The 19,052-nt window shown below is 45.5% G+C and overlaps 1 protein-coding gene across 1 annotated transcript in view; it reads left to right on the top strand.

The window, feature by feature from the left end:
- LOC138247051 (galanin peptides-like) overlaps nucleotides 1-17,697 on the top strand; it is a 77,879-nt gene extending 60,182 nt beyond the window's left edge. Inside the window, exons 5-6 of the mRNA XM_069201801.1 lie at nucleotides 11,928-12,002; nucleotides 13,489-17,697. Of these exons, the coding sequence (XP_069057902.1) occupies nucleotides 11,928-12,002; nucleotides 13,489-13,550 (137 nt within the window). The 3' untranslated portion in view covers nucleotides 13,551-17,697. The remainder of the gene's footprint in view (nucleotides 1-11,927; nucleotides 12,003-13,488) is intronic.
- The last annotated feature ends 1,355 nt before the right edge of the window (nucleotides 17,698-19,052 follow it).

Raw genomic sequence — 19,052 nt, forward strand, 5'->3', positions numbered from 1 at the left:
AACCCTCCCACCTCCCAGGACCTACTTAATGGAGGTTGCAGCATGATCATGCAGTGGATTAGTGCAGTGGGTGTGCCACTGGCGCTCCAAAGGCACACCAAAGGCAATCCTGTCTTTGCCCATCTGCACCTGGAGAGCGCCTAGTGCCAGGAACACTGGCCCTCTGTCCACCCACAGATACCCTGCTGCACAAGCTCGAGTCCTCAACCCCAGATACCTCTATAGAATAGTAGAAATGTTTAACTGCCATCACTGCTTCTTCACCTGCAACCTAGGACCTCTCTCTGTCACGGATACCCTCGGCACATCCACCGCACCAACCATGACCACCCTGGAACTACTACACTGTCTCATGCTGAACGCCCGATCACTCTGCAAACATGCCACCGAAATATGGGACACCATCACCACGCTCACCCCCAACGTGCTCTTCATCACAGAGACCTGGCTCAACCCCTCCTTGACCCCCAACATTGCCACCTCAATGCCGAAAGACTGCAGGATGAAACACCAGGACCACGCCAACAAAGAAGCAGGAGGCATTGCCATCATCCACAAAGACATCACCTGTTGCACCAACTCAGAAAACAACACTACACCGATAATAGAACAACTGAACTTCCAACTCCAAGCCAACAGGAAAACAACCATCAGCGGCACTCCCACCTACAGTCCCTTAGGGGCACGCCCCAGCTTCTGCGACACCATCCCCAAATTCATCTCCCCACTAGCCTTTTACTCGAAGCACCACATCTTTTTCTGGGACCTCAAATTCTACCATGCCATCATCCACTTCATCATTGCAGCATCCTCAGGCACCAGCACCAGGCCCCCCAGCTCCTCCCACTGCAGCTTGAACAACGTGACAGAGACTCAGGGCATGGATGCCCTCAACACACACAGTCCAACTTTGCAAGCAGTCAGGAGCAGGCTGTCCAGAATTTCTTTGCCTGGATCACCAACTGCTCCGACAGAGTCGCCCCCATCAAACCACCCAAGACCTGCAGATCCATAAAACAACTCAGATGGTACACACCAGAACTCAGGACAATGAAATGCTACTGCAAGTGACTAGAAAGAAGATGATGCACCAGCAGAGATTCCACAGACCGAGCCACCTTCAAGTCAGCTCTCAACAAATACCACCAATGCCTTAGAGACATAAGCAAATGTGGTCTGGCCAGCTGCATCGAAGGAAGCTACAACCAAAGCAAGGAGCTCTTCAGGATTGTCAGAGAATTTTCCTGCCCATCAGCCACTGATAACACAATCTCCCCTTCCCAGGAACTCTGCGACACCCTGTTATTTACACAACAAGATATCCATCAGCTACAGAAATTTTATACATCAACCCACCAACTTCTACAACCTCCCACACCAACGGACGCCACCCACACCCACCCACTTGTGGCATGGGAGCAGTTCCATTATGAACTCCATCCACTCTGGAGCACCCATGGACCCCGGCCCCCACCGCTTCTTTAACCTTGGGAACAGGGAAATCAGCTGCAAACACATCTTCATTCTCAATGCATATATCCCCGACAGATGGAAATACACAGTGGTCAGACCCCTCTTCAAGAAACCCTCTGCAGACCCAAGCAAACTCAAGAACTACTGCCCCATCTCACTGCTCCCCTTTCTCACCAAAGTCCTTGAGAAGGCCGTTAACAGACAGCTCACTGAACACTTGGAGAGAAGCATCCTACTGGTTGACTCTCAACCCAGTTTCCGCACCAACCACAGCACGGAGACTGCCCTGATTGCTGCCAGCCTCAACATCAGAACCTGCCTCGACTGGGGTGAAACAGTGGCCCTGTTCCTTCTTGACCTCTCAGCAGTGTTCAACACCGTATCTCATCACACACTCATCAAGAGATTCCACCACTTCAGACCCCAGGGAGACATCTTTGAATGGATTGCATCCTTCGTCACAGGATGAACCCAGAGAGTCTGTCTACCACCCTTCTCCTCAGAACCAAAGAACATATTCTGCGGTGTCTCTCAAGGCTCATCCCTCAGCCCCACCCTTTTTAACACCTACATGACGCCCCTGGCAGACATCGTCCGAACCCATGGCCTCAACATAATTTCCTATGCAGACAACACCCAGCTCGTCATCTCACTTTCTGAAGACACCTCCACCACAAGGACCAACTTCCAAAACTGCATGATGAGTGTGGCCGAATAGATGAAGACCAACTGCCTGAAGCTCAGCACACACATGACGGAAATGCTGATATTTGGTAACAATACCTCACTGTGGAACAACATCTAGTGGCCATCTGAACTCAGACCCACACCCACTCCAATAGACCATGCCCGCAACCTTGGCATCATCCTGGATAGCAAGCTCATCATGAAACACCAGATCAACCCCGGGTCCTCTGCCTGTTTCCACACCCTCTGAATGCTCCAAAAGATCTTCAGATGGCTGTCCGTCGCTCAAGCCCTAGCCACCAGCCAGCTGGACTAAGGCAATGCAGTCTACGCAGGAATCACCACCTAACTTCTGAAGAGACTACAGACGATGCAGAACTCAGCTGCTGGACTCATCCTCGACCTCCCCAAATTGACCCACACCACCCCACCCTCAGGAACCTCCATGGGCTCCCCATCCAGAAGAGATGCCAATTCAAGATGCCGACACAATCCTACAAGGACATCCACAACCAAGGACCAGTGTACATCAACCATCGACTATACTTACAGCTCCCCTCCAGACACCTGCGTTCCACCTCCCTTGCCCTCGCATACACTCCCCGAAGTTACAGTCGAAGACTATCCTTCACCTACCTCGCAGACAAGTCCTGGAATGACCTTCCCCTTCACCTTCATACATCATCCTCCCTACCGGAATTCAGAAAGGGACTCAAGACCTGGCTCTTCAACTGATCTCAGCAAGAACTTAGTGCCTGGATACCCCCACAGGTGATTAGCTTCATTCTGCAAATCTGAGTTGATTGATTGCTTGACTCACACACAACACACCGGTTTCCATTCATGGTTCATGGATGCTACAACAAACTCCCACAGTAATTCAATAGAGTAATTCTGGAGACCATACATACACACATCAACAAATGCCCAGAAGGGCTATAGCAAGCTTCCTCCATGCTGCTCCTTGCCTTACATCTTCTTTGAAGGTAGATATGATGGAAATGTCGAGATAGGTAAAATGGCGACTCCTAGAGTGGTTGTTTATAAATACACCAGTCAATATCTGAAAAGTTTTCTGGTAGCATCTTGAACAGTTACCAAAGCCAGTTTACTGTGAGTTGACTAATGCAACTCTTCCAACTTTCCTATGGCCACTTATAGTGGAGGATGGCCTCAGCCTCTTTGTATAAGGCTATGGGTGAATGACTTATTTTGACATATTTCGAGGCCCACAATGCTTTTCACTTGTACCTCAAGAGGGAGAATGCCTACCTGGGGTGTGTAGTGTGGTGTGTGGTGTGAGTGGCATGTGACATGGGTGCTCTGTGCCTGGGATATAGTGTGGTGGGGGAAATGGTGTTCCTTGGAAAACAACATAAGTGCCTGCAGAAATATTATTTCATATCAAGGTTGTTACTGTCCTTTCCCTGTGGCAATGCAAAATTACATTACCTCATGTTCCCTGCTCGGACACTCTGCAATTGTCTTGTCATTTGCTCAATAAGTACAGTCTGGGGGTCATTACGACCCTGGCGGCCGGCAATAAGGTGGCGGTAACACCGCCAACAGGCTGGCGGTGTTCCGCCAGCAATTATGACCGTGGCGGAATTGCCACGCCCATACCGCCGGCCCCTAGAATATTCCGCCAGGATTCCGCCTGGCGGTCATAATCCCCAGGGCAGCGGTGCAAGCAGACACCGCCATTGAAAGGCTGGCGGTAAGGGGGCTTAGGGTGCCCCTAGGGGCCCCTGCACTGCCCATGCACTCGCAGGCATAGCCCCGTCGCGCATTTCACTGCCCGAGTTTCGGGCAGTGAAATGCGCGACGGGTGCTACTGCACCCGCTGCACATCAGCATTGCCGTTGGCTCAATTACGAGCCGGCAGCAATACCGTCCGCTGGCCCAGCGGAAATGTCATAATAGGGAGCCAGGAATACCGCCGGCAATGGCGGTATTCTGTCTCCCGCGGCCTCGGCGGTCTTTTTACAAGACCGCCGAGCTCGTAATGACCCCCTCTGTCTCTCTGCCATTCGGTTTCTGTCTGCCAGTACCTGAGCTCTCTGTCCCCAATTCCTGCATAAGGTATTAACCTGAGGTACTTGGATGAAAGGTTCTGGTATTCGTCAAAGAATGGTTATGCACATGGACTGACCAGTTAAAGGCAACTTTTGACCCTGTCTGTTGGAAAGGCCTGGAAAGCTGTACTATTTGTAGTGGTAGGGTGCCCACATTGTAAATAAAGTATGTATTTTAGCCACAGATCCACACCAGTGTCTCAAAGCAAGCTAAATACTAGCCACATCCAGCCAGTAGGTGTACTTCCTTTGGGCTTCGGAAAGACTATCTGCACCATCTGAGAGAGACATTTTACTGCAACAGACTGCTGCTGATTGCTGGCTAACTCCAGACAAGGGTCTAGGGGCCAGATGTAGGTAGGCTTTTGCACCTCGCAAACGGCGAAAAACGCCGTTTGCGAGGTGCAAAAGCCCTCAAGCAATGCAGAAACACATTTTGCGAGTCGGAACCGACTCGCAAAATGTGTTTCCGACTCGCAAATAGGAAGGGGTGTTCCCTTCCTATTTGCGACTCGCACCGCAATTTAAGTTGATTTGTGACCGCGAAAGCGGTCGCAAATCAACTCGCAGTTACCATCCACTTGAAGTGGATGGTAACTCATTCGCAAAGGGGAAGGGGTCCCCACGGGACCCCTTCCTCTTTGTGAATGCTCACAAAATTATTTTTTCAGAGCAGGCAGTGGTCCTATGGACCACTGCCTACTCTGAAAAAAACCGAAACAAAAGGTTTCGGTATTTTTTTCTATTTGCAGCTCGTTTTCCTTTAAGGAAAACGGGCTGCAAAGAGAAAAAAAAAACTGCTTTATTTAAAAGCAGTCACGAACATGGAGGTCTGCTGACTACAGCAGGCCTCCATGTTTGCGAGTGCCTATACTCGCTATGGGGCCGCAATTTGCGACCCACCTCATGAATATTCATGAGGTGGGTCATTGCGACCCCATAGCGAGTTGCAGTCGGTGTCTGAGACACCGTACTGCATACCAATTTGCGAGGTGCAAATTGCGAGTCGCATGGACTCGCACTTTGCACCTCGCAAATTGGCGTTTTGCTACATCTGGCCCTAGGTTCTGAAGAATCCCTGTTAGTGGAACTTTCCGTAAAGGGAAAATAATGTCTTGCCCTTTGTGAGTAGATGAGCAGGCACCTGACCAGGAAGAGCCCTACGCCCAGCTGACCGATGCCTGCATGGAGGACATCTTGAAGCAGTGAGACATCCAGGACATTGCACCATAGCTGGCCAGACCCAACCTCTGGAGCATCTGTGAGATCATTGGTAGAGCGCACTCTAGGAACCCTTCTTAGACTGCAAGCGAGCCTGCATTGTCCATGGCCCTAAGATTGATTTCAGGGGAGTCTGTATCAGTCCATACCCGGGCTCAAATGAGCATTTAGGTTTATCCTGTTCGCCCCAAGCCCTGGGGTAGAGTCCCATTGGTTGTAGTCAAACACTCTGATTCTGGAACTAGGCTCTTCTAACACTTAATATTACTATCTCCTCACCATGCCTGGTGGTATCTGTCCCGTAGCTCTGCTCAACTCTCAGCATGTCTCACTGTCTCGCTCTTCCTGTTAGTTGTCTTAATCTCTTCTCTCTTTTTTCTCTCCTCTAAAGTTCGCCTTATACCTCAACATGCCTCCTCATCTCTTAACAGGCTGACTTTTTCCCCCAGTAACTCTCATTCTTCTCACTGTGCCCTCTCTATTTCCTCTGTTTCTGCTTTAGCTCTCCTAACCTTGTCATCCTGTATTACTTGAATATTTCTTCCACTCTCCCGATGCCCTTGTGCCTCAATCCCTGTGCTTCTCCTCAAATCTCACCATGTCTCCTTCTCTCTTATTAGCTCTCCTCACATCACATCATCCTCTCTTCCATTCAGCTTCACGTAACACCATGTTTCCCTTCTTCTTTCCTTTAGCTCTCCTCACATCTCACTGTCTCCCTCTCTCTCCATGTAACTGTAGTATCTTAATAGCAGCGGTTACCGCTGCGCGTGCCGATCAGCTTTTCCTTGGCATCGCACGCGCAGCGGGGGTGTTCACACACGGCTGTCTTTCGTTGTTCGGGGTTCCTTTCTGCGTGATTAGCGCGAGGAACGCCGAACATTCGGAAGACGGCAACGGCAGTGAGCGCTGTTAATCTGAGGAGAGAAGAGCCGTTTCTACTGCGCGCTGGGGTGATTTTATTGATGGAAACGTAACTTGAAATAAATTCAACTAAAATTCAACTACCAGGAGTCTGGATGTTTTGTTCCCAGCTTACTTTATGTGGCGACGAGCTGTGGAACTGGATCACCCCAGGCTATTACGTCGAGTCCCACTCGTGCATCTATCCTCGATTTTCTGGTCAGCTGTATGTACGGTGAGAGTGTCTCATCTTCCATGAACCTCAGGTCAGAAGGTGTGTCTTCAGGTGGTTTTCATTCTTGAGGAAGCGTAGCGGCCATCTTTAAACGGCTATTTTAACCAAGTTTTTTAGCCTTTTACTGTTAAAATCTGTGGAGGAGTTAATATAGCTGCTATTATATGGTCTCAAGTGACTTTATTTTCTCTTAAATTCTGTCATGCAGTCAGTCAACCCTCCGCCACCATTCTTGGAAACTCCTGGTGAGCCAGCTATACCTTGGAAGCAATGGTATGATGCTTTTGAAACGTATATGGGTGCCATCGGAGCGTCAAGATTCAGACCTGAAAGAAAGAAAAGTATATTGCTTCATTCTTTAGGTTTCGAGGGTAGGTCGGTGTTTAAACATTTACCGGATATTCAATTGGAAGAAGGCGAGGAACTGGATGAATTTGAAGAAGCTCTTAAGAAATTGGCCACCAGATTTGACGCACCTCCAAGTTTGGTTATTGCAAGACATACGTTTTTTAGGAGGGAACAAAAAAATGGAGAGGATGTCAATAACTATATTTCTGCTTTGAGGAAACTTGCGTCTGAGTGTTTCTTTGACACATTTACTGATCAGTTAATACGTGACCAATTCATATGTCACTGTGCAGATAAATCGATCAAACAAAAGTTGTTGTCCTTAGGAGATCCATCTTTGTCAGATTCTATCAGCTAAAAGCATTGAAACAGCAATGAGATCTGCTAAAGAGTTGGAACGTGCACAGGCGGAACATGTGAACGTAGTTCAGAGATCTGACGACAGACGCAAGATGAGTATTCCTTTGCACAACAAAGTGGAAGTGGCTAAATCCAATAGTTTTTTCAAGCAGACTAACATTTGTTTTAGGTGTGGCTATCCACCACATATAAAAGGAGGAAAGATATGTCCGGCAAAGAATGTACAGTGCAGATTATGTGGCAGAACTGGTCATTTTGCAAGAGTGTGTCAAAGTAACAAAAGTGGTAACACTAAGGTTAATACTGTCATGGATGACGATGATGGCAGGATGGATGAGTTGATGAGTGAAATGCAAGAAATGATTCTGACTGTGGGTGACTGTGACATAATCACTGGCAATCCAGAGGACTGCATTGATCCGTACGTTTTAATACAAGTAGGTGACAAACATTTAAAGTTGTTGGCTGATTCGGGGGCTAGAATCACTATGATTACTCAGGAACTTTACCAACAAAATTGGGGCATGCGAAAATTGAATCCTCCAGATAGGACTCCGTTTTCATATGAGTGAAGGAGGATTGATTTAGTTGGCTTCTTTGAAGACATTTTGGTTTTCAAAGGACGACGTATTGTTGGGAAAGTCTATGTTGCTGTAAAAGGTTTGAACATTTTAGGATGGTTTCACCAAGGGCTGTTTGGAATGGTTTTGCATTCAGGTACGGGTGATCAGGTGACAGTTATTAGAGATACCTCTGATATAGAGAATTTGCTAAATGAGTTTCCCAGAGTTTTTTCGGGTGAATTAGGTAAGATAAGGGGCTTTACACACAAAATTAAGGTCAAGGACAATGCCATTCCTATTAAACATAAATTGAGAGGTGTGCCATTTAGTGTCAGGGATGAGTTGGAGAAAGAATTGGAAAGTTTACGGATGAAGGGAATCATTGAACCCATTGATTCTTCGTTATGGTTATCTCCGTTGGTGGTGGCAAAGAAAAAAAATGGGGAATTGAGAGTATGTGTTGACTTGAGGGCACTCAACAGGGAGATCTGGGTGGACTCTCATCCATTGCCTAAGATTGGAGAGATGCTTTCTTGTATTAAGGGAGCAAAATATGTTACTAAACTCGACTTGGCCACTGCTTAACACCAAGTAGAATTGACACACGAGTCGCGACACTTTACTGCCTTTGTCTCCCCGTGGGGAACGTATCAATATTGTCGTATGCCTTTTGGACTGGCGTCAGCAGCGTCAGTATTCCAGAGAATAATGTCTACCATTCTTAAAGGCATCGATAAAGTGTGTGTTTTTCAGGATGACGTGTTGATTCATGCTTCTGATCGATATGAACATGATGCGATTCTGAGGCAGGTCTTGAGTAAGTTTGATAGTGCTGGTGTCGTATTAAGAAGAGAGAAATGTCAGTTTCTCCAAACGTCTGTAGAATATTTGGGGCACGTCATCACACCAGAAGGTGTTTATCCCAGACCTTGTCTTGTAGAAGCGATTGTAAAAGCACCTGCTCCTCAGGACAAAGTTGGGGTCAAATAATTTTTGGGTCTTTGTGAATTTTATTCCAGATTTATTGAAAATTTTGCTACCCTAGTCAGACCAATTTCTAATCTGTTGAAATCTAAAACAGAGTTTTTGTGGAATGCTGAGTGTGCGGAAGCATTTGATACTATAAAACATAGTTTGAGTAGTGCCAATGTGTTACAATCTTATGATCATAACTTGAAGTGTTGTTTGACTGTCGATGCCAGCAATTTCGGTCTTGGAGCTGTTTTGACGCAAATTAATGAAAAGCAGGAGTCTACCATTGGGTTCGCGTCAAAAGTGCTCAGACCTAATGAAGTACATTATTCTGTAATTGAAAAAGAATTATTAGCATGTTGGTGGAGTATAGAGAAATTTAAGTCTTTTCTATGGGGAAGACATTTTTTTCTCCAAACAGACCATAAGCCATTAGTCTCTATTCTAAATGGTACCAATCTTAAAGGTAGCTCACCAAGAATTGCAAGATTTGCGGCCAGGTTGCTTCAATTTGATTTTTCTGTGGTACACATCTCTGGTGGAAAAAATGTGAGAGCATATTACCTCTCCAGGTATCCTGTTTCCGAAGACATTGGAGAGGAAATGGACACTCAGGATGAAAACTGCTTCATTGCTTCGGTCGAATTAGAACGTATTGGATCGTTTTCTGAAATGATGTGGAAAGAAGCGTCTACAAGTGATAATGTACTTTCTAATGTTTTGACGTATGTTGAGAGTGGGTGGCCGCATGAAAAATGTTTGAATTTGAGTACTCAACCTTTTTTCAAAGTGTCTGACGAACTGTCGATTGAAGATGGTGTACTGTTGAGAAATTATAAAATTGTGCCTCCTGATGTTATAAGATCCATTATTCTGGAAAAAGCACATGAAGGTCACTTGGGTGCTACTCTTACTAAAAAAAGGGTTAGGGAATACTATTGGTGGCCGCAAATGGACAGAGACATTGAAACTTTGGTCAAGTCCTGTCACATTTGTTCAACTAGTGATAAGGCTCTCAAAACGGCAACTCCTCCGTTAAGGCCAATAGAATGTCCGGCTGGTCCTTGGGAAAAGATTGGCATCGATTTGTTGGGTCCCTTCAATTCTCTTCCTCCTAATTTGCGGTATGCTTATGTTGTAATTGATTATTTTTCTAAGTGGCCTCATGTGAAGTTTGTGAGTCATGCAGATTCCACGTCAGTGGTGTCGTGTCTGAAAGATGTATTTTTGGAAGAAGGTTTGCCCAAAGAACTTGTGTCTGATAATGGGGTCCAGTTTGTGTCTAGTGAAGTTGAAAATTTTCTGAGTGAGTGTGCCATCAAACATTTGAAGAGTTCTCTCTATCAACCGCAAACAAATGGTTTGGTTGAACGGTTTAATAGAGTGGTTGGGGAGTGTATCCAGTGGGGGTTAGCTAATGGGTGTGTGGTTGATGCCGTTGTAAAGAGTATGCTCTGGTTTTACAGAACAACACCCCACACTAGCACGGGGATATCTCCGTTTGAGGCACTTAGAGGGAGGAAGCCTGCCACCCTATTTAGACCAGCTTGGTTGTCCAAGTTTTTTAAACATTCTACGTGTAAGGAACTCATCTACGCAAAGGTGTGTTCGAGTATTAAAAATTCACAAGAGAAACAAAAGTCATATTATGACAAGAAAAGAGGTGTGAAGGAGGTGCAGTTCACTGTGGGTGATTGGGTGCGGGTTAAATTACCGGTGTTTGTCAGGAAAGGTGATTCCAAGTTTTCTGAACCATTCAAGGTTGACAAAGTTTGTGGGAATGCTGTGCGTATTGATGGACGTAACTGGTGGAATATGGGGAAGGTTGTAAAGGTTGAACCTAAGGATGTATTGTTACCTTTTCACAAGAAGGTTGATCACACTTCAAAAGCACAGAATTTCTTGAATGTACAAAAATCTGGTGGGGTTAAGTCCTCGAGTTTAAAGGAGGTGGATTCATGCTCCAATCTTGTGCCTGTCAGGAGAAGTGATAGGGTGCACAAATTACCTTTAAGGTCTCATTAAGTGAGAATTGCTTATACTAGGTTTTATGTGTAGCGTTTGATATTGTTAAACACAACATGTATGGTTACCTTTGTTTGGTGTTTTCACCAGTGGTTATATTGTGCGCCTGAGCAAATGTCAGGTGCATTAGTTTTTTTGTGTAAGGGTTAATGTAAAAAAAAAAAAAAAAAAAAAAAAAATTATTATTGTTTTCTTTGCTTGTTGTTTCGTTAAAGTGTTAAAAGAGAAAACTAAAAGTTGTATCTTAATAGCAGCGGTTACCGCTGCGCGTGCCGATCAGCTTTTCCTTGGCATCGCACACGCAGCGGGGGTGTTCACACACGGCTGTCTTTTGTTGTTCGGGGTTCCTTTCCGTGTGATTAGCGCGAGGAACGCCGAACATTCGGAAGACGGCAACGGCAGTGAGCGCTGTTAATCTGAGGAGAGAAGAGCCGTTTCTACTACGCGCTGAGGTGATTTTATTGATGGAAACGTAACTTGAAATAAATTCAACTAAAATTCAACTACCAGGAGTCTGGATGTTTTGTTCCCAGCTTACTTTAGTAACTCTTCTCACACTACACCACTTCATCTTCTCTTCCATCCAGCTTCACATCATACCATATCTCCCTCTTTTTCTCCTTTAGCTCTCCTCGCATCTTACCGTCGCCCTCTCTCCCATGCAGCTCTCCTCTCCTCACATCACATCACACCACGTCATCCTCTCTCCCATGCAGCTCTCCTCTCCTCACATCACATCACATCACACCACGTCATCCTCTCTCCCATGCAGCTCTCCTCACAGCACACCATGTTTTCCTCTTTCTCTCCTCCAGCTTTCCTCACACCTCACCATGTCTCCCTCTCACTCCCCTGTTGCCCCCTCCGCCCCCCACCACCATGCCATCCTCTCTCCTCTGTCGCTCGCCTGACCTCTCCCCATGACTGCCTGCAGCTCTCATCATCTCTCACGACGTCACGACGTCTCCTCCCCATGGCCTCTTCACCTTTCACCATGTCTTCCTCTCTTTCTCTTGTTGTGCTCGTGTCCCTTCACTGTGTCTCCTCTCTCTCTCCTGCACACAGGCCCTCAGCTCCATTCCATGGATGAAGACTCCCTTCAGATGATCCTGGAGTTTCTCTCCTTTCTTCGTCTCAAAGGTAAGTGTCTCCCTCAGTTCCTGCACACTCGAATCCCGCTTTCTGCATACATGCCACCTTTCTGCAGCCACTGATGCTGAACTTGTAAAACTGAGTGGGAATTGCATATAGTTTATCTCCCCTTCACCGTGTCTAAAACACCCCAGAAGAGAGAGAGGCGAGGGGCGGGCTCTTCCCTTCACCCATGGTTTGCAGTGATTTGTCTTATGCGGTCAGCGGCAGGTCAAGGAGCCATTTATTACACCTCAATAACAGATCTAATCTACTCAATGTCTCGATGGAGGGGCCTAGCTTGTCCCCCAAGTGATAGACCGGAGGGACATGTCTTATGCCTTAAATGAAAGGACAAACCTTCGTGCTAACCGCTCTAAGAGAAAGCGGCGGGGATTTGTCTCATTCCTCAGCGACAGAGTGCAGGTAGATATCTTATTAAAACGTGTCGGAAAGTCATGTAGTATACCCTCAGTGATGGTCACTCGGCGCCATGTGGGGGCTACATATATCGTTTTACTTCAGTGATGTGCAGAAGGTACCTGTTTTACCCCATTAGTGGATGGGGGAGGGGAGGCGGGGAGTGGGGTGCCTTTTTGAAGTTGTGACACGTCAGCACCTTGCAGTGATGTATCCTCCCCCCATTGACAAGCCTGAGTGATATAGCTCAGTATCTCAGTGTCTCAGTGTCAGGGGAGCTTGTCTTATGCCCTCAGTGGTAGGTCAGTGGGAACCATCTTTTCCAGTCACCGTCATGTTGGAGGGAGCTGGATATGTCTCCGTCGCGAATTCAGAAAGAAATGTCTTATTCTTTCAATTTCAGTCCGAAGGACATTTTTCTCAACCTGTGACTAGTCCACCGATTGAAGAGACATGGCCTCTGCTTTTCTTGACAGACTAGATGCAAATGTCCGATGTTATGCTAAACATGCTGTCAGAGAGAAGGCCACAGAGGTGCTGTTCATTCCTTCAGCAACGGGCTGGTGGCATATATCATGTCCTGTCATTGACAGGTTAGAGCGGCATTGGAATTGGAGTGACATATCTTATCCCTGCTGTGAAAGATTGGAGCGACACTTGTTATTCTCTCAGACAGTGGCAGGTTTGAGGGACATACCTTATTCCTTGAGTGACAGATTGGAAGGGCACGATTTAGCTCCTCAGAGGGAAAGGCTATGTCCTCTCAGAAATAAGGTAGGGGGGAAATGGACGTATTCATTAAGTGAAAGGTTGAAGCAAAATATCTCATTACGTCTTTATTGGGTTGCTAGGAAACGGTCTAATTCCACGAGGAACGGTTAGGAGGGATATGTCTTCTCCCTCGATAGCAGGGCAGAGGGGGATTCCTTATGCCCTCAGTGTAAACAGAAGGGAGCCTTCTTGGACAAATTAAACCCGCACGTCCTGATGTATGAAAATTCATCTTGTCACTTTATATCCTATGTGTACAATAACTGTCCTGTAGCTGAACACACACTTTTTTTTCTTCTTCTAGAGGTGGGAGCCCTGGACCATCTCTCTCTTCCAGTCTCCTCAGAGGAATCCAGCCAGACTTAGAGCCAGTAAGCCCTCTCATCCCTGTGACCTCAGCCAAACCTTTACATATATCAACAGATTACTTTTTTTGAAACACCAAGCAAGTTCCACGTGAGGATACACAAGAAGGAAGAAAGGCACCGATAAAACTGTAAAATAACGTAGTTTGGGCTCCCAATTCAACAAATTGCAGATGTGGGGGTGCCTCTGTCTGCCATGTGACTGACTTTACCAGCCTGACTCGAAGCCCATAGTTTACCTCCTGGTCAGCCAACCTCGGATAAAGGGAAGGATGAACCCAAATAAAGCTAACCCAACACAATCCAGCCTCTCCTAACTCACCCTAAACAAAACCAAGCCAGCTCCTACTCTTGCAAACCCAACCTAACCCAGTCTGACTTACCTCACCAAAACTGAACCAGCTCCAACCCAACCCAACCTAACTCAAACTCATCCGAACCAAAACTGAGCCAGAACCGACCCTACTCGAGCCAGCCCAACTAACCCAACTCAACTCATCCTAACTAAAGCTAAAATTAATTCAGTCCAACCTACCCACACCTAATTCACCAAAACTGAGCTATACTCAACCCTATTCATGACAATCAAGTCCTCTGTACAATACTTCTCTAGCTAAGTGATGCTCAGCTTATTCACAAGCCAGCCCTAGGTTTCGTGTCACTTGATTAAGCAAAGTAAATTCTTGATTGTTTTTCATAGTCTGCCAATAGTAAGACCTCACTATCGACTCACTTAAATTGCCTAAGGATTCAATCACATTTTGAAACTGCAGTGGATACAGCTGAATACCATATTTCTGTCACGAGCTATTGAGAAAGCACAATTCCTATACTGGTTGACCTCTGCAAATTGCCTTCTTCCAGCAAGGGTCTTTGAAATAATATGTCTCAAGTTTTATAGGTGTGTTGACGTAGTAAAAATGAATGTTAAAGACCATAAACCTTGCAGTAGCTGGTCCACAGGCCTAGAAGTTCATACACGTATTTTATTGGATAGTTGCTAATTTTGGAACTGTTCAGTATCAGAAGAACACTTCCATTCACTTTACCTATTGAGCTTGTTTGAGGTTACATAACTTTTTGGGCACTTGCTTTTCTTTAGGGTAGGGCTAAATCTGGGGGAAGCCAACTTGGGCCCTGATTTAAAAGTGAGAGGCAACAGCAAATCTTCCGATTTGTGGAGAAAGTGCTAAATCTAAGGGACAATGCTGAGTGAAATTCCTTGTATGGAAGGGCTGCCATACTGGAGGAAATTCTGGATTATCACCTGGATTGGATTTAGCACTTTCTCCACAAATCAGAGGATTTTTCATTACTACTCAACTCTATATCAGTTTGTAAGCTTACTTTCAATGACAGTGTTCTTAACCTCTTGACTTCTGTGGACCCCTACTTAATTATTACGAGAACCTGCGGATTCCCAATGAACCATTACTGGAATCAGGGAACCACAATTGAGTCTTCTTAAAAATCCAGGTATCTTGGCTTAAGCAATTTTGATGGTTTGAACTGCAAAACAATACACAAAAATATGGACACAGGCATTCATCAAACAAACACACAATGATGTAATATTTATTTTAATTCACAAACAAATATGAAAAAAACAATGTTTTTATTTTAATTGGAAGGATAGAGCTAAATTCAGTTTCATCCATGCTATGCCCTTTATTTCATTTGATTTTCAGTTTACGCCTTTATTTATATACACTGTATTAATTTGGTAACATTTAATTTTCTAAGCATTCAGGGACTCCTTGGGTATGCCTTGCAGACCCTTTGGGTCCCCAGACAACAGGTTAAGAACCATTGTTTTAGTGCACCACCATGAGCGGTGCCTCGGAGCTTCCCTGCAAGAAGTGAAGAAGATCACTTATTTTAAGTCTACTAATAACTAATACTTGACTGGTTACACCCTGTCTTTGAGGAGCACCTTGCTGGTCAGAAGCATACCTTGATGGTCTCTTACTTTGAGTGACAGCCCTGTGGGGTCTTTAACTTTGAAGATTCCTGTCTTAGACAGACTTGATTCAAGTGCCCCTAATAAAGTCATCTATGGATGGTTGTATTTTGAAAAATTGAGGTCGAAAATTTTGAGGTGAACTTATTTTGACTTCACAATATATAGACTTCCAACATATTGTCAAAGTAAGTATACATTGTGCAGGCAAGATTTATTATACTACGGCTCTACTTACCTTGATGATACATTGGTAGGCTAGAGAATAAGCAGTGAATACAAATGTGCATCAATATAAAAACCTTGGTATTTTGTTAGAACACCTCTATGGACAAAAGTGGTCTACTTCAAAAACTTTGCAAAGCAAAACAGTGGCCTTGGCTGTGTGGCATGAGGTACATAAGAAAGCAATATGACAAATGCATCGTTATATGCCAGAGGGGTTTAATACAGGAATGATGCTGAACCCCTTAAGAACTTTTCTTTCTCAATTACCCATACATTTCCTAGCATTCAGGACAATCACATTTTTGAAGGAAGGGCCTTCCATGCAGCATGTCTTTGAAAGTGAAGCTGTCTTGTGTCGTCTCTAACTTAGATGGAAGCATGGAAACACTTCTGAGCTACTCATATTTGAGTATAATCTCATAGGGGTTAATTAAAAGTTCATTTGGAGAATCCTTACATTGTCAACTGCTCTTATATGCACTAGTTACACTGGCTATGACACTTGTCGCTTTAAAATATATTTTCGAAGCTGAATGGTGTGTGTCTTGGGAAGTCCCACACCTCCAAGGAAACTTTGGAGATCGCTACTATGGATGAAATGCTGTTGCACCATCCTTTCATCCATTGTTGAAGCTCAATTCTTCCATTCTCATCTCTGTCCAGTTACCTTGTGTACCAACCATGCCAGGCTTTGATGGAAGATTAAGAGGAACTTCGAGAAACCGAGGTGTGGGGCTTTACCATTATGTCTGACAATCAGACTGTTAGCTTGAGTGCTGTGGCACTCTGTGCCCCACTGCCCGCCTCTGGGTTGCCTCTGGCTTCTAAAGACTATAAAAACAGATGATTCCCTATAACCAATGAATGGACCAGCTCCCCCTCGCATAACAGTGCCTACCTTCGGCACCATTTGTGCCAGGAAGCAGTGGCGTAGCGTGGGTTGTCAGCACCCGGGGCAAGGTATGTAATTTGCGCCCCCTAACCCGGGGCAAGGCAAGTAATTTGCGCCCCCTAACCCGTGGATTTAGTCTCTTCCAAGATGTTGCGCCCAGTGCAGCCGGCCCCCCCTGCACCCCCCACGCTACCCCACTGCCAGGAAGTCAGGAAGAACGCAAACAGATATGGAGGATTCTCCCACGTTAATGTAGAATTGGCTGAGGTGGTTGCAGTTGAAGTTGGGTGGGGCTGGTCAGTCACGCAGGATGAGGGTAGGGTCGTAGCTTGGGGGGAGGAAGGTGTTTGGGGGTGTTACACTCCTCCCCCCTCAGAAAAAAATTATAGTTTCTGGTAAAAGGTTGGGCACAAGTGCCAGAGACAAAAAAAAAAAAAACACACACCCTCTTCTTTTTAAGGCCCATATTATACTTTTTTGCGCCGATTTTTTGTCACTTTTTGACGCAAAAGCGGCGCAAACTTACAAAATACAACTGTATTTTGTAAGTTTGCGCCACTTTTGCGTCAAAAAATGACGCAAATGCGGCGCTAAAAAAAATTAATACGGGCCTAAGTCTTAAAAACTGTTGGGTATTTTATAAAATATATGTTTTCTCTTACTTAGTATCCCTATCAATCCGCATTCCTCTCCCATTCCGCTGCCTGAAGCCCCCCTCACGCGCCCTGCTTGTCATATAGTGTATGTTAACATTAATGCCAGCCTGACTGTTGGGATATCTGAAGCTAACCCGCACCGCCCCCACATTCTTACTCACCAAGCTACGCCCCTGGACGAGACAATATACGAAAATGGCAAGGAGAGTCACGTGGCAGCTTTAGGGCCTCTGGTTCCTGGTGCTTGGTTGTCTACAAAAAGTGATGTGAATTGCAAAGCAAAAGTCCTCTTACGCCCACCGCCCTACAGTTAATGTCTGTCTGAAATATTTTATTAACTCATTAACGGAGACTTGCCTCGAAAGTGATATATGCATAAATGTTAATATGAATAAACCACACTTTAAAAATCGCTTGTGTCGGAGGTTATTTTGAGCGTGAGTGGCAAGCCAGCCAGTGTTCTTGCAGGCATGTCCGATGCCTAGAGCAAGCAGAACTAAGGTATGAACTGTGAAAGTAGGTTCTGGATAGTCCCATACTTGGGTGGTTCTAAAGATACACTTTTTGTGCAATCATATGCTCACAAGACAGATGTGGTAGAAAGTCTATATATAGAAATGCTTTGATGTAGTCAGCCACAACGTGTATCTTTTCCAGGGTAGGTGCTTCTTTCACCTTCTCATTTACTTTCTAGGTTTCACATTAGTAAAGTGTGACGAGTCCTTGCTCGATGACATTCTAATAATTTCCAGTGCACTGGGGATAACATTCGGGTTACACATACCACCTCTCTTGTGCCTGTGGATTACAGAAGCCATAGTCAGATGAAGATGGGTGAAATTTAACAGGCCAAGACGTCATATGTGTGACTCTAGGGCGTTTTAAGTACAACTATTTACTAATAATAAATGAGACTTGGTTGCGATGTCTGAAACCATCATTTATAAAACTTGCGGCTGGCTAGGTTTAAGAGTGAGTTCAGAAGTAGGTGTAACCGAGTTCAAAGATTACTCAAGACGCACCTCACTGTAAGAAGGCACAAAGAAATTCGGAGTTTTTGCATGCGGGTTTTACAATGTGTTTTACCCATATTGTATAACAGTATGGCCACAGCTCAGCTTTGCTAATCCGTGGAGAGGGGTGGGGTGGAATGCAGTGGAGTGGAGTAGATTGGGGTAGATTGGACTGGGGTAGATTGGGGTCAAATGGGCTACATTGGGGTAGATTGTAGTGGAGTAGAGTGGGGTATTTTGCAGTGGGGTATCGTGGGGTAGTTTGGAAGTGGGGTGGAGTGAAGTGGCGTAGATTGGAGTGGGGTAGATTTGATTGGGGTCCGGGATATTGGGGTAGAGTGAGGTTCATTGGGTCCAAGTACTGTAGTTTGGAGTGGAGTTGGGTAGACTGGTGTGGAGTGGGATAGATTGGATCGGAGTGGGATAGATCTGGAGTGGTGTTGAGATCGTGGGAGATTGGAGTGGGGTAGATTGTGTTAGATTGGAGTAGGGTAGATTGGAGTTGGGTGAGATAGTTTGGGGTAGAGTGGGTTGGATTGGAGTAGCATAAGTCTGGGGTAGAGTGGTGTACCGTTAATTGGAGAGGAGTGACGTAGATTAGGGTAAAGTACAGAGGCGTAGATTGGAGTAGGGTGGAGTAGACTGGATTGGGGTGAATAGAGATAGAGTGGGGTGAAAAGAGGTAGTTTGGAGTTGGGAACATTGTTGTGGGGTAGATTGGAGTAGAGTGGGGTGTAGTGAATCCTAGTTTGTT

The sequence above is a fragment of the Pleurodeles waltl genome, chromosome 7, assembly GCF_031143425.1.
Source record: "Pleurodeles waltl isolate 20211129_DDA chromosome 7, aPleWal1.hap1.20221129, whole genome shotgun sequence".
Lineage (NCBI taxonomy): Eukaryota > Metazoa > Chordata > Amphibia > Caudata > Salamandridae > Pleurodeles > Pleurodeles waltl.